The following is a 19,188-nucleotide window of genomic DNA, read 5'->3' on the forward strand; positions in this document are numbered from 1 at the left end:
CTTCAAACACCAAGTGGATGATAAAGACTGGTGTTCGTGAAGTCACCCCTTTTATTCCACAAGACAGACCCCAAGTTTTGAGGGCAGGGTCTATGTGCAAGGCCTTGGGTCCTAGGAAGAATAGCGACGGACATGGTGTTGGAGCCCAACACATAATTCCTGTTGTGGAAAATGTCTTATCCATGCACCCCTCTAAGCGACATAAACACAAAACGTCCGTCGTACGTGTAAGCCTAAGGATGAAAACAGGAAAGACACAGAGGTGGGTGAACCTCGCTCACAGCAGAGAAGGTAACCAGTGGAGTAGCTAAAACACTCCCCTCCCTAGGGAACGCTCCCAACACAAAGGAAGACAGACACTTGAGATAACAGATATGCTTACAAGAAAAAAGACCCCCTTCAGAGCACAGGGAATTGGGCTCAACTTGTGCCCAACTTGTGCCTTTGCCTCTTAGTGCCACTGTGAGCCGAGTAAAGGCATCTTTGCGTTGTCTTCATTTCCTCCACGTGAAACGGAGATGAATGCCTATTCTACAGCACGAGTGTGATGAATGAAGACGGGAACTCATGGAAAACGCTCAGCACAGGCCCCTGCTCAGGCGAGCACTCAAGAGAAGTCATCTGCGGCCTCACAGTAGGAACCTCCAGGGTTTCTTGTGGTCAACAAGGGAAAACATTTTGGTCCCCAAAAAGAAACAATACTTTGTCAGTCCTATTCCGTGATTGTGCTCTTTTAAAGCAGACACAGACAAAGCCAGGAGTGATGCCCCTTAAAAATTTAACTATATATCATATTCATTTATTATCAATCCACAGGATAATCTGATTGCTACATGAGCTCATAAAAGCTTTTCTCACCTTTACAAAATTAAAAAAAAAAAAAATGTGCCACAAGGATGTAATAACAACTGCTGATAAACAAGAAAAGGAATCTTAAAATTATAAATTTGCTGTAGAAAAGATAAAAAACAATTATATTTTATTTAGAATTTTACCTTGAATAAAATATTCCCCTGTATAAAAAATAAAAAAGCTTGCTCTGGTTAGAATTAGAGTATTTTTGTCTTCAAATCTGGGAATTTGCATAATATTTCCATGATAGTTTTTCCTTTGTACCGCGTGGCATTCAAGCATAGCAGATTAGAAGGATTTTTTTTAAAGCAGTCTTAAAATGGGACATCTGTAGAGAAATTCATTTCCTTCTTCTCCTCCGGATGTGGAATGGAAGCTTTGAGGGAAGGAAAAGTAGGAAAAGAGTGGGATGGGATGGGTCGGGATGGGATAGGAAGAGAGGCTGGGGAATGGGCAGAGAAGGGGGTGCTGAGTGTGCTGTGAAACAGAGCAAGATCACAAGAAGGCCTATCTGTAAGTGCTTTAAGATAAGGTGCAGAAGCAGACTGCAATGTCGCTAGTGCTGCCTATGTACATATTCACAAGAATAAAAAATTCCAGCTAGTTCACATTATCTCGTCCATTCTGAGGCATCCACTCCACCTTGCTGGCCGTGACCGCAGGCAATGCAGCACCTCCACTGCCCTTGTTGGTCCTTGAACTTGAGCGAGTAGCCCTGGGAGAGCCAGCAGGCTCTAGAAACACACGTCTACCAATGGGCTGGAGTCCTGAGTTTAAGAGAAGCTCCAGTACTGGAGTTGGACACAGCAATCAATGTTCTATTGTCAAGGCTTTTTCCCTTAGATTTGTCTAAAATAGGTGTCAGAGAGAAAAAAATAAAATACAAACAAACAACAAAACAAAGCCAAGAAGCCCCAATAACCACCGGGGAGAGTCAGAGGCTTAACAGCTCTTGACGCGGGCCTGGGTGATATCCGATGTTTTCTTGATGACACTGGCCCGGGTCTCCCGGTCTGGCCGACTGCTGCTGGATGCTGGGGTCATGGAGGAAGAAAGGGGGAGGTCTTGAAAAGGGGGCCAGGAGCTGTTGTAAGGCACCGGATTGCTCTCCTCTTTGATGGTGACCTGGAGGTCCGGTTTGTTGGAAGTGACGAAGGACGCCATGCCGGGCAGCAGGTAGGAGCCTCGAGTCCCCATGTTGCTGAGGTACTGTTTGCCTTCAATATTCCTCTTCCGCCAGTGTGGCCGCCCCTTTAAAGAAAGTAATTAAGATATGTATTTCCTTCTCCTTCTATTGGATGGCTTTTTAAAAAATGCATCACTGGCCAGGTGTGGTAGCTCATCCCTGTAATCCCAGCACTTTGGGAGGCTGAGGCTGGAGGATCACTTAAGCTCAGGAGTTTGAAACCAGCCTGGGCAATGTAGTGAGTCCTCATCTCTACAAAACATATTAGTTAGGCATGGTGGTGCACACCTTTAGCCCCAGCTACTCGGGAGGCTAAGGTGGGAGGATCACTGGAGCCCAGGAAGTCAAGGCTTCAGTGAGTTATGATTACGCCACTGCACTCCAGCCTGGGCAACAGAATGAGACCTTGTCTCAAAACAGCAACCCACAAATAAAATTTAAAAATGAAAAATGTGTCACTGTTTCCATGTGTTGGTGCTTTAGCTGAATTTTTTAAGAACTGCAGAATGAACAAAGGCTTAGCACTTCTATATCCTTCAAGTGAAATCTATTGCACCCAGCTATTCACATGCCAAGTAATGGTTTTTCTTCCCTTTTCTTTTTTTTTTTAAAATCAATTCCCATTTGCTACCTCCCAGAAATACTTTCCAGACTACTCTATGAAGGCAAGAAAAGAAGGCAGCAGCTTGGTTTCTGGTTCCCGTATGCTCTGCCGCTCGGCCCGATTACTCGATAGGTTTCAGGTCACCACAGCCAGTGTGGCACAGTGACTCAGTCCCTCAGAGCTGGCCCAGTCAACCTGAGCCAACCTGCATTTGCAGAGAAAAGGTAGTGAGGAACTTAGTGATTTGCAATGTATGCTCCTTGACTGCTTTCAAATGGGGGTGGTTTAGAGCTCCACAGTGTGGAGCTCTGAATGAAGGGCTGGTTTCATTCAGAGAAGGGACTAGACCTGCAACCTTGAAGAAATCAGGCCAGGGTGTATGTAAGTGTGTACATCTGTCTTTTCAGAATGCCTGCACTTTTTCTGAAAGTGTTTAGTACATGGGAAACCACTAATTCAAACAACCATGAGCTTCCCTCTCTCTTTCTCCTTCCCTCTTGCTCTCTCTCATTCACTCAAGCACAGACCCCCAGCAGGTGGCCAGCATGCTTTCCATCTCCATTCCAGCCACTCTCTGCCATTGTGCATGCCCCATCTACGGGAGGGAGAGGGGATGGGACCCACTCGGAATCAAGATGGGGCACACAACCAGCTCTGGGCATGGGTCACAGAGGGAGGGAACCCACGCACACGTGGAAGAGGCTTTTGCTTAGCATTTTCTGACGTGTACTGGTCACTGCTTTTGGCTGGGAAGGCTGTTCTATTTTTGCCAGTGAAGTAGGATGTTTAAGTGGTAAGAGCATCAGCATTTCCTGGCCTCCACTTCATTCCCTTTTCCTGCCATCACAGCTTCTCTACCTGATGGTAACATTTAACTCCCTTTCCTCCCATTCAGTTCCAACATCGAATTTTATAACCCCAAACCCAAAAGTATGGTAAATTTTAGGTGATGCATATTTCACCACACAAGAAAATCCCAAAGTGAAGCTTGTGATCTGAAGGAAAGGTGTGTAACCAGCAGCAAGGAAAGCCCGGAGCTGGTGGGGAGGCTTTTCCTCGGCAGAATCGTAGGCAGTCAGGGCAGCGGCTTACCTCAGCGCTCTCTTCATCGCTGGGCACACTATCAGTCGTTTCGCTTTCTGTTCACAGAGAGAAAAACACAGGGCCATCATTCCTGTCCCTCAAGCCATGCCCAGGCTCGGGCAGTGTTTATAAAAAGGAGACTGAGTAACTAAACTCATCACCTCCTCCCTTTGTAAAGTCAAACATTCTACATGGAAGAAGCTACAGTGAATTTCCACTCTGTAATCTTCAGAGAACCAGGCTTGAGAGCTGCGAGGAGGCTCCCTTGGCCAGGGCCGGGCTGTGTCTACACTGGGCACTACCTCCCAGGAAGGGGCACTGGTCCCTGGGGCCCTCCTCACTGCAGCTCTGTCCACAATGCCCACACGGGTCCTGTCTTCCAATCCATGCCAACCAATTCATTTAAGTTCCAATGCAGAGTTGACCATTTTGAAAAGGTTGTCCTACATTATCCCCATCACACTCAGATCCTTCCTTTACCTCTCACCCCTTCAGGACTTAGATCCTGGATTTCTAGAGTTGCATCTGCCATGTGGGTTACCGTAGGTGGACAGACCTGGGGTGCTCCCCATGATCCTCACCTCCTCGGGTTCACTTTCTTTGGGATTGCCTCCCTTGAGTGTGGATGGAATGTGTGTCTGCTTCTAATAAATAAGATGCAGCAAAGGGGATGGAATGGATGTGATCCTGTGTCCATGATCATGTTACATAACACAGAAACCTGTTGGGAGAGGAAACACTCTGCCTTGCTGGCCTTGCTGAAGCCAACAACCATGTTGGGAAGGCTCCCATGGCAAAGAAGTAAGGACTGCTTCCAGCCAACAGCCAGCAAGAGACTGAGGTCCTTGGTCCAACAACCTGCAAGAAACGAAATTTTGCCAAAACCACGTGAGCTTGGAAGTGGACCCTTCCCCAGTTGAGCCTCAGATGAGACAGCAGCCCTAGCCAACACCTCCATGGCAGGTTTGCAAGACTCTGCAGCAGAGGACACAGCTAAACTACGCCTGGATTCCTGACTCACAGAAACTGTAAGATCCAAATGTGTGTTGCTTCAAGCCACTAAGTTTGTGGTTTCATGGTTATGGCAGCCAATCAGTTACCATCCCCATTTGGCCTGCCAGCTGTGAGACACTGGGCAAGTTTCTCAACTTCACTGAGCTGCAGTTTTCTCCTCTGTAAAATGAGGGCACTGCCACCTGCTAAGAGGATTACATGGAGAGTGAGTGAGAGGGTACATGGAAAAGGCCTAGCAAGGGCCTGGCACACAGCACACACTCCGTACATCAGCACTGCTTAACCCTGGATTTGCACAACAGGCTGGATTAATGAAATTGAAGTCTAGTGATTATACACAACCTATGCTTATAAAAATATTTTTAAACATAAAAACATTTTGATTTTGTAAAATAAAATATCAATGGTGTGCTATTTTTCCAGTGTCCATAACCACTGAGAAATAAAATCACAGAGGGCAGAGCTTGTGCAATATTTAGGCATTTAGAGATCACTTAACCTGAGCCATTCACTGTACAGACAAGGCCTAAAGAGTAACTGCAATAGCTTCTCTTCCTGATGGTAACCCTTAACTGCCTTTCCTCCCATTTAGTTCCAACTCTGAATTTAATAACCCCATACCCAAAAGTATGGTAAATTTTAGGTGACGTATATTTCAAAACACGAGAAAATCCAAAAGTGAAGCTCATGTTCTAAAGGAAGCGAACATTCTAAAAGAGGGGAGCACTACGGGTCAATGCCATGCCACAGGCTTTGCATGCAGGTCTCACAGGGGTCCTACGTCAGGAAGCAGCTGCTCTTATCCCCCGTTATGCAGAAGAGCTCTTATGCTCCAGTGCCTTCCAGCTTTCCACCTGGTCCCTGCTGAGGGGCTGGCTTCTGTCTCACATCTTCCTGGTGGCAGCGCTGGGATGAGATGGCTCCAGCCCAGATAGAGCCCTTTCTTCCACCGAGAGCATTAGCCCCAGACCAGGCTGTCTATCAATTAAAGGCAAAAGAACAAATGGACAAACTGTGCCACAGGTGCATTCCTTAAACAAGGAAAGTAAGAACGTGGACTCCACTGGTCCCAGCCTGGAGTCTCTGGGCCTGTTTGTCAGCCACTGTTCTCCAGTGACTTCACACAAGCCTGAGTGATCGCGGGGGGCTGGCCATGAGCATGCAGAAGGCAGATCTCTCCACTCCTCGGACTGGGCATGTTTCCCCAAAACATCCCATGCTGGGAGCCACAGAGGCCCAGAGAAGCCCTCAGCCTCAGCTGACGAAGATCCCAGCTATGAAGATGAGCTGACAGTGCTAAGCACAAGAACTGTTTCCACGCAGAAACACATGAAAAACAACAGAAAACAGAATTCCCCTCCTCACAGAACTCTCGTGTTGGCTCAGTATCCCGAGGAGGCAGGAATCGGAACAGCCACTCCCAAGAAGAAAAATGAGGAACAGAGATGTTGAGAAACTTGCCAGAGTTGCCAACTGAGACAGCACAGAGGAGAGAAAACAAAACCGGACTTCTGACTCCGGGGCCTGCACACTGCACACAGCAGCCCTGCTTCCCTGCTCTTCTGGCCTCTGACGAAATTTCAAGATCCGCTTTCCATTTTATGCTGAGCTTTCTTTGTGCTCCAAAGCCAAGGTTTCTCTTCCTTTCATATGGGTTCAGAGGCTCTTCACTCCTAATGACTTTCCATAAATATCACGGTCTTCTTTCCTTTCCCCTCCAAATACAAACAAAGAAACGCCACCAAGCATGCTTTGGGGGCTGGGATTCCAGCACAGCCCAAGTCGCAGGTGCAGGAAGGGCTGGAAGTCAGATCCTGGGGTAAGGCTCCTGGGCGAGACCTTGCACAGCCCATGAATGTGACTGGGATGCTAACTTCCTTTAAGTACCCAGTTTTCAGCTTCAGGGAAATAGCTGCAGATAAGAAAAGATACACACGCTCTGAACTTCTGTTTTCAGCTGACACAAATGCGAGTTAAAGAGTGTCATGTCTAGATTAAGGTCCACAGCATCTGAAGTCGTCAGGAAGATGCGCCATATTAGGACACCGACAGTTTTAAAAAGGGGCCTTGAGTACCTTAGGAGCAGAGAACCCTGAACCTCCCGCTGAGGGCAGCAGTTCTCTCTGCGACCCCAGAATCAGTGACTCAAAGTGCTTTGGTGGATGCACCGCGCCCCATGTCCTCTGTTTCCTTGGTTTGACTCCACCACTCCCACTTCCACGCTGACTTCTTACACAAGGCAGCTGACTGCAGCTGTGCCTCCAGATCAGTGCTACTATGGAACTATCAACCTAAGTTGTTATTTCATTTTCCCTTTTGATTAGTTTGAATTTCCTTTTGCTTTTTGTTTATTACTTACTTCAAATATAATGGAATAAAGAAGTCTGGAGTTGCCTCTCTAGCAACTCCAAACAAGCTGAATAAGCTGAAGGTGTTTACACGGCACCAACAGGCACATGAGTAATTCACTTAACCTTTCTGGTCTCAGTTTTCCTGAAAGCATCTGGGCTGGGAGGGAAGGGGAGTATTTGGATTAGATGATCTCCAAAGCTCTTCCAGTTCTAGGGTGACGCTGGTTGTAGTTAACTCTCTATTCCAGACCAGTTTTTAATGCCTCCCTGAGAACACACATATTGTCTAACCATCTCAGGAATACTGCTGGAAGGGAGATGATACATTTTTACCTGAAAGCCTTTTTGCCCTCTGACATTCTGCTACATTTTCTGGAAGGCTCTTGTTCAACAAGTTTGATTTGAATGTCTTTCTATTGATCATATTCTCAATTACTTTTACCAGGAGTAAATTATTTTCAAATCGGAGTACTCTTAATCTCAAAGCTATTGTGTCTTTGCTCCGCCCAACAAAATGCAAGCCTGGTGTTGTTTCCCGAAGGATTCAAAGCCTTTACTGATGGCTGCCGGTCAGTAGAAGATCTCCACTCTCTCATTATAGCCAGTGAGTCCTTCAGATGATGCTTTCTTCTCGAGTCTACTCTCCAGCCCCTCTTACCCATCCTCCCCCATTATTCTACTGTGGTTTTCTTTTATTAAACCATCAACCACCTAATACAATTCTGATGCCACAGATCAGGCAAGCGGTCCCTTTGTGATGGATCTTTAAACATGACATGTCTCTCCGCCAGAGCTTCCCAAAGTGGCACTTTGAAATGTCCCTCCCTAGTACGAAAGGTTTACGAATCACACTAGAAGTGTATGTTGTCTTAAAACATCCAATGCAAGTACTGTCTCTTCTCTTTCTCACCATAATATTTAGACCATAGAGGAGAAGACAGACTTGCAAAACTGAATGTGGTTTTCTACTATACTACTGGGATTATAGTTCAATGAATAGTAGAGGGGAAAACGAGCAAACAGCAGCCTCTAAATACCAGTTTCCCAAACAGATGAATAAAGATGGTCAGAGGAGGTTGACATGCAGATGAACAGCCCAAACAAAGGAACTCCATCATGAAAAACAGGCAAATGGCCGGCTCTACTGGAGAACACAAAGCAAGAAAGGTGAATACACGCAGAAAGCCGCCTTTCCTGGCAGCACGCTATGCAATTTCTGACGGAGGAACTAAAATTAGCCACAGTCAGTAACGGGGAAATGTTTTATATCAGTGTGCGCTCTAGAAAAGCAGCAGCGACGGAACACTGTGGTCCCATCCAGTAAGCCTCCCTCCACAAGGTTCTGGAGAATCCAGACAATGAAAACAACGGAGAGAACCCAAGGCCAGGCTGAAAAGCCAGGCTCCAGCCAAACCTCCTGTTGACGGCCATCCTGGCACTGAAAGCCTTCCTTTCAAATCTATGCAAATGTCCTGAAGACAGTAACAAAATTTTCATTTCTCTGCATGGATCTGCTGTTCTCCGGATTCTTTTGCTTGAGCAAATGCCACTGCTGGCAGAACGGCAAGAAGAGGCCTTTCCAGAATCCCCAAGAAGACCTCAGAGAAGTCTTACTCAACAGATAAACATAGAAGTCTATTCTAAAGCTCCAACCCCCTAAAAAAAGAAGAGAAAAAGAAAACCACATGGAGCGTAACGATGCCTGCAGCGGCAGGATACAGAAGAAAGTCATGGGTTTTTAGCCATAACTATGTAAATATAAGTGAAGTGGCTGAGTGTTTCACGCTTCAGTTAGCTCTACTGTAAAATTAAGGCATAAACATTCGGCTTTGCCTCCTTCGGTGGGTCCTTGTGAAAATCAAATGAGATCACGGGATGTGGCTGTGTTCTGAATGGCAGAGCCCGTGCAGCTGTCCAGGGCAGCAACACAGGCTGGGGGGTTAAGGATCAGCCTTTGGCATCAACGGCTCATGGGTTCTAGCTGTGCTCCCAATCGTTCCTCCCTCAGACACACAGCTTTACCTACGACAGCCGTAGATCCATATATATATATATGGTTTTTAAAGACAGGATCTCACTCTGTCTCCCAGGCTGGGGTGCAATGGTGCAATCAGGGCTCACTGAAGCCTTGAACTCCTGGGCTCAAGTGATGCTCCTGCCTCAGCCTCCCAAGTGGCTGGGACTACAGGCACAGGCCACCACACCCAGCTAACTTTATTTTTTGTAGAAGTGGGGTCTCACTATGTTGCCCAGGCTGGTCTCTGATTTCTGGGCTCAAGTGATCCTCCCATTTCAGCCTTCCAGTGCGGGGATTACAGATGTGAGCCATCACACCCAGCCAGATTCATCACTTTTAAAAAGGGGATGATGATGATACCTGGCTGACAGGGTTACTCTAATTATAATTAAACAAGTCAACTTGTTTATACCAGGCTTGGCAGCTCAGGCCTGTAATCCCAGCACTTTGGGAGGCTGAGGTGAGCGGATCACTTGAGCCCAGGAGTTCTAGACCAGCCTGGGCAACATGGCAGAACCCTATTTCTATTAACAACAATAACAACAACAAATAGTCCCCTGTCCCGAAGCACTGAGCATGGTTCCCAGGGCATGATAAACTTGCAACAAATGGTGGTTCTTGTGACTGAATACTGGCAAGGACCAAATAGGGACTGGCACGTATAAGAGTTCAAAATGCATTTGCTGAATAAATCACTGATGACAAGCTTATCCTGTTTGACAGATTATAGTCTTCCTGTAGCCAAGGTTTATTCTCACATCCCACTTACGTTCGTTCCTAGCATAAATGTACACTAGAACCTATGCTAAGTGAAGTAAGCCAGTCACCAAACAATAAACACCATGATTCCACTCATATGAGGTACCTAGAATGGCCAAATTCATTGAGATAGAAAATAGGTAGGAGGTTGCCAGGGGCTAGGGTGGAGGAGGGAAAAGAGGACTTAGTGTTTAATGCGGACAGAGTTTCAGTTTTGCAAGATGAGAAACGTTCTGGTGGTGGCTGCCGGTGACAGCTGCACAACATTAATGCCCTTAACGCTACTAAACTTTGCACTTCAAAATGGCTAAAATGGAAATTTTATGTTAATGTATTTTACCACAATTTTTAAAAGTGAAAAAAAAGAAAAAACAAGAAAGTTGGCATTCAGGGAAAATGAGATTAGATTTAGTGGCTGATAATTCACAAACAACGGTCCTTAATTCCAGCGCGGGTCTGAGCCAGTGTTGGGGGTGGCACCTACTGGAGGACACCCCATTTGGCAGCGTGTAAAGAGCACAGGGAAGAATCCCTGAACAATTTACTAGAACTGAACTGCAGTTTCCTAGGATGGGGCCTCTGCTTTTTATTTTTAATATCTGCAAGCAGTAACACTGACTCAGGATTTATATTTCCTAATTATGGTTGATTTCCACAAAGTTAAACGGAGATCATCAGGAAGAGAGGAGAAGATGAAGTCATGCCGGTGAACAAGAGGAGCCGTCCTTTTACTCTGTAAGAATCAAGAACCAACTGGATCTGTTCCTTCTCCTGTGACTCTGCCCGGGCCAACTCCTGTCATTATGTCGCCAGTTCCCTGGGGAATTGGCAATGGGCTCAGTCATCTGGCCTAATTAGAACCTGTACTAGATATAAAAAGAAAGAGAAAATATGTGGAAAGGACAAGTACGCTTGCTGGAATGGAATGGATCTAGCAATGAGCTTGGGGTCTGAAGGTTGAGGTCAAGTCCTGGCCCAGACACGTGCTGACTGTAGGACCCCGAGTAAGTCCCTTCCCTTTCAGAAATGAAGGAACAGGAAGAGATCACCTCTAAGGTCCTATCCAGTCTGCTCAAACTGAGAATCCATTAAAGCACTGCCAAATTTCTAGTAACTTGGACTAACAAATTAGACTCTGATGAACCACTGCCCTAAAGAAATCTTATCTGTTAACAATACATGAAAATGTTATGGGAGGCCAGGCACGGTGGCTCAAGCCTGTAATCCCAGCACTCTGGGAGGCCAAGGCGGGCAGATCACCTAAGGTCAGGAGCTCGAGACCAGCCTGGCCAACATGGTGAAACCCCAACTCTACTAAAAATACAAAACTTAGCTGGAGTGGTGGTGTGTGCCTGTAATCCCAGCTACTCAGGAGGCTGAGGCAAGAGAATCGCTTGAACCTGGGAGGCAGAGGTTACAGTGAGCCGAGATCATCCCACTGCACTCCAGCCTAGGCGACATAGCGAGACTCCGTCTCAAAAAGAAAAAAAAAAAATGTTATGGCCAACGGAGTAAAGAAATGTTGTGATCCTGTCCTCTACCTGAGAACAAAAGTGTCCAAGAAGATGCTGATCAAGATAATTAAAGTATGAAAAACTCCAGGAAGAATAACTCCTAGGACAGAGGAGAGATGCTCCGTGGAGTGGTGAGATGGGTGACCCTAGACCAAAGCACTGCGCAGCCGGTTTCCAGGCCTCCCAGAGCCTCCCGCTGTTGCTCACCTGCATAGGAAGACACGGGGGAGATCTGCAGAGGGTAGAGCTCGCTCATGCTGACCGGCTGCTCGTCGCTCTCCGTGGTCACCTCTACGACTTGGCAAATGTCCGGCGGATTGGTGACAATCTCCTGATCCTCAATGTTGCTGTCCAGATGGGACTGTCCTACAACTTCAAAGAAAAGACAGCCATCATGCAAAGTCTCCTGACCTCACAATTCTAGCACACTTTCTCAAGAAAGAAAGTCTTCCCCAAAAGAGCCAGGTTGCCAGGCTCCCATCACTATCTGTCCCCCGCCATGGGGCTGAAGAACAAGCCTGAGCTCTGTAGCTCTGAGGTGATGTCTCCCAGGGAGCAGCCGGCCAGCACTTGGCTCCCCAGGTCTGTCTCCAGCATGCCTGCCAATGGCATGCACCGTAACCATGTCCTATCCAGCTCAGCAGAATTCCACACTCAACCCCGTCACAGCCAAGGCCACAGGACCAGAGGGAGCATCCAGCCCCAGCCCCAGGGCCAGACATGACAGTATTTTGAACCTGACCGATTTCTGCTCCCTGCACTTGCTCCAAAAGAAGGCGCTGTGCTGATTTTCTGGATTCTATGATCCAGGGAGACATTATCAAACCTTACCAAAGAGGAAGGACCATGAAAATCACCCAATTGTGTCACATCTAGCTGTGGGGTGCTCTGCTTACGCTCCCAGCTCCCTTCCTGCTCTGCAGGCAACATGTCCAACTGGCTGAAATATCAGCACAGTGGAATAGAGTCAGATTTCCAATTCTGGCAAACATTAGCAGCATCAGCTCCCCGGAACACTGGTAAGACGGAATCTGACAACCCTAGCTCTGAAATCTGCCTCAATTTTTAAAATTATATTGTTTATTTCGAGATCATTGTAAACTCACATACAGTTGTAAGAAATAATACAGAGAGATCCTGTGTGCCTGTTACTCATTTTCTTCCAATGGTTATATCCTGCAAAGCTAGAATACAATATTGCAACCAGAGTATTGACATTAATAACAATCCACCCATATTGTTCTGATTTCCTCAGTTTTACTTGCACTCTTTTGCGTGAGTGTGTACCTGCGCCAGGACTAAGTGGTTTTATCACACATGAAGTTTCATGTACCTACCACCACTGTCAAAACACCAAACAGTTCCATCACCACCAGTCTCTCTCATGTGACTCTTTGTAACCATAGCCACCTTCCTTCAGTAGCTCCCCATCCATCTCTTTGTCCAGGACCCCTGGGCAACTATTAATCTGTTCCCCGTTTCATTAATTTGTTCATTTCAAGGATGTTATATTAATGGACTCATACAGCAACCTTTTGGGGCTGGCTTTTACTCAGCAGAATTCACTGCAGAGTCACCCAAGTTGTGCGTGTCAGTCATTGGTTCCTTTTCTATTGCCGAGTAGTATTCCACGGTATAGACGTACCAGTGTGTTTATTCTCCCCCGAAGGATGTCTGAGTTGATACAAGTCTTTGACTATTACAAATAAAGCTGCTATGAATGTTTGTGTTCAGGTTTTGTATGAACATCAAGTTTCCACTTCTTTGGGATAAATGCCCAAGAATGCAATTGCTGAGTCATATGGTAATTTCATGTTTAATTTTACAAGAAATTGCCAAACTGCTTCCCGGAGTGACCGTGCCATTTTACATTCCCACCAGCAATGTCTGAGTGATGAGATTTCTCCATAGCCCCGGCAGCGTTTCATGTTGTCACTGTTTATTTATTTTGGCCATTCTCATAGGTAAGTAATGATATTTCATTGCCATTTCAATTTGAAGATCCCTAAGGTCCTGCCCTAATTTTAAACGAAACTGACCTCATACCACTGTCAGTTGGATGAAATGTCCCTGAAAATTAGCTTCAAGAAATAAAGGTGAAGAAATAATTCCCAAGGTCCTCGTATATGTTATTTTAACATTTTATCCCACAAGGATGACAGAGAAAGCAGCGTTATCCTGTTATAGATGAAGAAACTCAGGCACAGAGAGGGAGAGTGACTTGTCCAAACTCACACAGCTTGGAGTATATGCGGTGCTCTATGTTGCTGACATTTTCTCACCAATCGGCAAAGTATTCAGGTTAGAATGCATTCCAGTCTCCTTGAGACGCCAGGCGTCATGGAGAGGCTCCTGTTTTAATCACTCCAAGTATTTTATTTTCTGAAGTATTCTTGTTCATAAACAGGTTCCTGTTTTAATTGCTTTCTGTGGAGTGATAAGCACATTATCTGATTGCTACGCAGGGAAGGTTTTAGAGGGCAGTGGCCATTCATAGGTTCTTTAATAAAGAAAGCAAAGGCACAGAAGAGGCTCAGAAAGGGGATTTGGGGCTGTGATAAGAGTCCAAAAGCCACAGCATACAGAATGGAAGGAAACCGGATCCTGTTTAGGTTTTCCGGGGGGGGATAAAATTAAAGAAAAGGCAGGCAGGCTCTATATGGCAGGCAGATCCCAAGCCTGTTTATTTCATCCTTTGGACTATCCTATTTGAGGGTGAGGACATCAATTATGCAGGTCACTAGACACAGACTGACGTTGACCTACACTGACCTCTCTCAAGTTTCTTCTGCCTCTTCCCTCCAAGTAAAATAAAATGGCAGGAAAACAAGATGATGTCCTGCCCTAGCCCAAGTCCTAAGAAGCAGCTGGTGGGTGGAGGTAGAACCCAAATGGGTGAGTTTGAGGAGGGAGGGCACAGTGATGCTTTGCATACTAAGGCAATGAAGGCCTTAGATAAATGTGACTTAAGGCGAAGCCATTTAAACTTCCAATACTTCAAAACTCATCTCTCCTTTGCATGTTGCTCCTAATAGAAAGACAGCAAGCTAGCTGGGACTACAAACAATGGCAGCAGCTCAAGTATCCCCCTAGTCAGATCCCTTTGTTCCAACCAGGAATTCTTTCTCTCACTGCTTTTCCCCATGACATCCAAGTCGGTTATTCAACTAACAGAGATTTATGGAACACCTGCTTTGCACCTCCTGGCCTCCCAGGGCTAGAAGGAGCAGCGGAAGATCGATGCAGTCAAGCATCCGGCTTGTAAGAAGTTCATAAACATGGCTATAGGCCAGCGACTAACCATCTAGAGAGTAAGTTTAAGGCCGTGAACACAGAAAAGAAAGAAAAGAAAAAGAAGGGGGCCATACGATGGAAGCTAGAGAAGTGGGGTGTTTTTTCTAGTTGGAGGAATCAAAGACTTCAGTGAGGCAGTGGCACAGGGGTGGGGGTTGAGCAAAAGGCAGCATGCACCATGCCCCTGACTTCTGGAGTCCCTTCCTGACCCGCCAGCACAGACCGGCCTCTGTCCCCTGGGTGCCTCTCACTCACTGTCCCCGTCGCTCGGCCGAAACTACAACGGGGCGTGACCTTGCGACACTTCTGGACTTCCGGCCTTGTGTTGCTGGTTAATTCTATATACCCGTATGGAACTTTGAACTGGTCAATGGCATCTCTCCTCAATGAAAGCATGAACTTTCTGTGTCGTCATGACACACACTCACAACTCCCACCAGGGAGGCACTCAGGGACTCTCCCCTGAGTAAATGGACACGTGAAGGGGCCGAGGCTCACTGACTGGAGCCAGAGAATGGACACATGAATGGGCTGAGGCTCACTGACTGGAGCCAGAGAATGGACACATGAATGGGCTGAGGCTCACTGACTGGAGCCAGAGTCGAGTCCTGCAGGAGACTGTGACAATCTGCAATTACGAGATGTGACGATTAATGTTTTCTAGACAATGTCAAGACTTCTGGCAAGCGGACTCTTGAAGCCTTTGGGAAGTGATAAAGACAGCCGGCTGCGGGTGCGAGGGCTAGGGGCCAGGGAGGAAACGTGCTGGGGTGATGACAATGTTCTGTCTTGAGTATGGTGGTAGTTACATCACTGAGTGCATCTGTCAACATTTATAGGACTGTATGCCTTAAAAGGGGTGACTTCTACCGTATTTCACTTAATACACATGACCTGGGATAAAAAGTAGATAAGCATGTCCACGCAGATTTTAGGTGTATCCTGAATGCGGGTGACCAGGACAGAAAAGTCAATCTTTGTTTTCTGGGCTAGGATCTGGATACCAAGTTAATATAATGATGTTATCTCTCAGGCCAAATTTCCCCACAGGCGTGTGCTGTTTGATGCCCTGGTAAAGGACAATGGCTTCTCTCCATCCAAACATCCTGGGTACTTTAGAAACTTTCCAGCTCCCGAGTGAAAGCCCATGAGAGAAGCAGGGAAACCCCAGTATCGAAATGCTCTCTAGATGAGCATCAACACTATCACTAACCAGTCTCTATCTGTCTCTCTCTCTGTCTCCTGCCATGTGAACTGATTTCCCTGAACCGCTCACAGCAACACTGACTCCTGACAGCTGAAAAGACACATGAATAACAAACTTACCTGCTACAGCAAAGAGAGTCAGAAGTGGCACTCCTCTGGGTACTCAAGAGTGTCCTGACTGATAATAATGACAAAACCTGACTTTCTGAGCACCTATCTTTGCCTCTACCTACCACCTCCCAAGACCTCACAGCCCATGAGGAAGGCACAATAGTGATCCCCATTCCAGACATGCTGAAAGAACCGGACAAGACATAACCACATAACTAATTCAAGGTCAGACAGCCAATCAGCAGCAGAACCGGGAGTCAATGTTAGCCTTACCTGACTCCAAATTTCAACTCTTTATAATATGCTCTCCCTAACAGAGAGAGTTAATGAAGTCCGAACTGAGCTACTGTTGGCTTTCTTAGCCCCTATCAGCATAAAAAACTTTTGAATCTCACCTTAGTGAGTCTTCAGGCTCATAACTAATAGTGACATTTCTTTTCAACAGTTCTCTGTTGTGTGCTAGGAAAACTCTCAGTTAGAAGAAGGAGAAATCCACCAAGTTTCTCCAGTTTATTGAAGTCAGCACATCTGAAAAGAGTCACCCACAGGAATGCAATTTTAACTGAATCTAGTTGCTGAGAATTATAACAATATTATTTATGGCTGGTTACCGATGAACCAGTTTGATTCCTTAAAAGGTCATTCTTACTTTATTAGCCATTGTTGACTTAATGTAGGTCTCCACCTGAGAAAGCAGCTTGCTCCCACGCCTCAGAGAAAGTGCTTAAAAGCAGATTATTAGAAACAGAGGGGTCCTTGGAGGGGGTTTGGTCCTACCATTTTACAGCTGAAAAAAGCTGAAACCCAGAAGTCAGGTAGATTGCTAAGGTCACCCAAGTAGCTGCAGAGTCAAGAATGAAATTGATTAGCACGCATATAAAATCAGGCCATCAGCAGGGCCTCACGCAGGGAACTTCCCCCCGCCCTTCTGAAGGTTTCAGGAGTTAAACTTCACACCCGCCCTGATGACACAGCACAGATGGAGGCTACTTTCTTAATCAAATGTATTTTAATATGATTTTGGTAATATCATAATCATATCATTTTACCCCCTTCTAGCCCCAGAGTGATGTATCTGTACATTTCACTTCATCCTCACAGTAACTCTGTGAGATGGGCCAGATCCGTATGATTATTTCCATTTTCTATATAATTTTAAATTTTTCCATTTTATAAATAATTATATATTATTTCCAATCTATCTAGACATTGAATTTCAAAAGATTAAGGAGTTTGCCCAAAATCACATGGTAAATAAAAAACTTCAGAAGCAGGTCTAGAACCCACATCTTTTGACTTCCAATCTCGTGCTCTTTTGGTATAAAATACAGCCATGATTTGATTTAGGCACTCGAGAGCCATGGTGGGAGAGACAGTCACCGTGGGGTCGGTGATTCAGAGACAGGGATCTGTAGGTGCCTGGGCCATGCTGTCCCATGCACACACCTCACCAGGGTGACAGAGTGCAGTAGTAGGCAACAGTAGGACAGGGCACCGTGCACCCTGCACCCCGTGAGAAAACAGCATCTCAGGCTACTACACGAAGGGAAGCACAGGATGTATCCCAGTAAAAACTCAGTAGAGGCCAGGCGCGGTGGCTCACACCTGTAATCCCAGCACTTTGGAAGGCCGAGGCAGGTGGATCATTTGAGGTCAGCAGTTTGAGACGAGCCTGATCAACATGGTGAAACTCCGTCTCTACTAAATACAAAAAAAATTACCCAGGCATGGCGGCACATCCCTGTAATCCCAGCCACCTGGGAGGCTGAGGCAGGGGAATCGCCTGAACCCGGGAGGCGGAGGTTGCAGTGAGCCGAGATCGCGCCACTGCACTCCAGCTTGGACAACAGAGTGAAACTCAGTCTCAAAAAAAAAAAAAAAAAAAAAAATCTCAGTAGAGGTAACCAGTGTCTCAAGGGTCAATGTCTCAAAGGGAGCAGAAGTGTGGATGAGACGTGTTGGGCTAGAGCTACACCTCCTGTTGGAACTGCCACATGTCCACTCCTCACTGTGCCCTGTGGACAAAGCCTTTGCAGCTGCTCCACCAGAAAGAGGCCCACCGCCAACCTCACTGTCTCCATGAGCAGCCACAGGGAGCTGAACTTGTTCAGAGTAATTCAAGTTCAAAGACAGGTATGAAAGCGGTGGGCAGGGCCCAGGTTATGCCAGACCGCGGGGACCTGGGGGAACTCAACTCCTTTTCTTGGGGTCAGTGGTGACATGATGACACTGGCATTCTTTATTCTGTGAGAAGAATAAATGGGGGGCAGAATGGAAGCAGAGCCCAGCTGACAGCCAAGGCAGGCCCACACACAGTGTCTGCAACAGAAGGGATGGACTTGAGAAGTACGGTGAGGGAAGACAGGAGGAGGTGACAGTTAATTATAAACGAGGTGGTGGCAGCCAGGGAGAGAAGGAAGAAGAAAACAATATATAGCATCACAAAAAGATGACAGCTTTCTTGAGTAAATAAAAACTTCTTAAGGCTGAAAACACAGCAGCCCAACTCCACTGCCCAGGTCTCTCGGTTGGCACCTGGTGACTGAGGAGCGGCCCCACAGTCTCACCTCAGTGCCCAGGCGCTCCAGGTCCAATACAGCCAAGAATAAAGTATGTTGTTGTGGGTTCTGTGTCTGGGCATATTGCAATGTAAGGGTTCACATCTCATATGGTGTTTCATCTTGCTAAGAGCGTTCTAGGGGTGTGGATAAAATCGAATGCCTTGTCTCAGGCCCCTTCTCCTAAGGGGTGAACAACTCAGCTTGCAGGAAGAAGGCATGGGCATGGCTGACAGCATAGGTGATCTCTTAGAGGGGGTGCCCTCCATCTAAAGACTCACCCAGAGTTACTTTTTAATCTTTGTTTTTTTGGCAGTCTCCCTCTATCACCCAGGCTGGAGTGCAGTGGTGCCATCTCGGCTCAGTGCAACCTCCACCTCCTGGGTTCAAGCGATTCTCCTACCTCAGCCTCCTGAGTAGCTGGGACTACAGGCACCTGCCACCATGTCCAGTTAATTTTTATATATTTAGTAGAGACAGGGTTTCACCATGTTGACCAGGATGGTCTTGATCTGCTGACCTCGTGATCCACCCACCTCGGCCTCCCAAAGTGCTGGGATTACAGGCGTGAGCCACTGTGCCCGGCCCCAGAGCTACTTTTTATCTTATAAATAAAATTTCTATCTGAAGCATAATAAA

At 46.5% G+C, this 19,188-nt stretch overlaps 1 protein-coding gene across 23 annotated transcripts in view; it reads right to left on the reverse strand.

The window, feature by feature from the left end:
- Nucleotides 1–777: 777 nt before the first annotated feature.
- The window catches only part of IRF2 (interferon regulatory factor 2), an 86,041-nt gene continuing 67,630 nt past the window's right edge, over nt 778–19,188 (reverse strand). For 13 of the 23 annotated variants that reach the window (XM_074040814.1, XM_005556392.5, XM_065545742.2 and 10 more), the window contains 3 exons: nt 11,588–11,752; nt 3,735–3,781; nt 778–2,103 (listed from right to left, as the gene is read on the reverse strand). In XM_074040814.1, the coding sequence (XP_073896915.1) occupies nt 1,795–2,103; nt 3,735–3,781; nt 11,588–11,752 (521 nt within the window). In that variant the 3' untranslated portion in view covers nt 778–1,794. Of the gene's footprint in view, nt 2,104–3,734; nt 3,782–4,306; nt 6,652–11,587; nt 11,753–19,188 lie in introns of all 23 variants that reach the window. The other 10 variants (XM_074040810.1, XM_065545731.2, XM_074040811.1 and 7 more) reach the window with 4 other exon arrangements.

The sequence above is a fragment of the Macaca fascicularis genome, chromosome 5 (genome assembly GCF_037993035.2).
Source record: "Macaca fascicularis isolate 582-1 chromosome 5, T2T-MFA8v1.1".
NCBI lineage: Eukaryota > Metazoa > Chordata > Mammalia > Primates > Cercopithecidae > Macaca > Macaca fascicularis.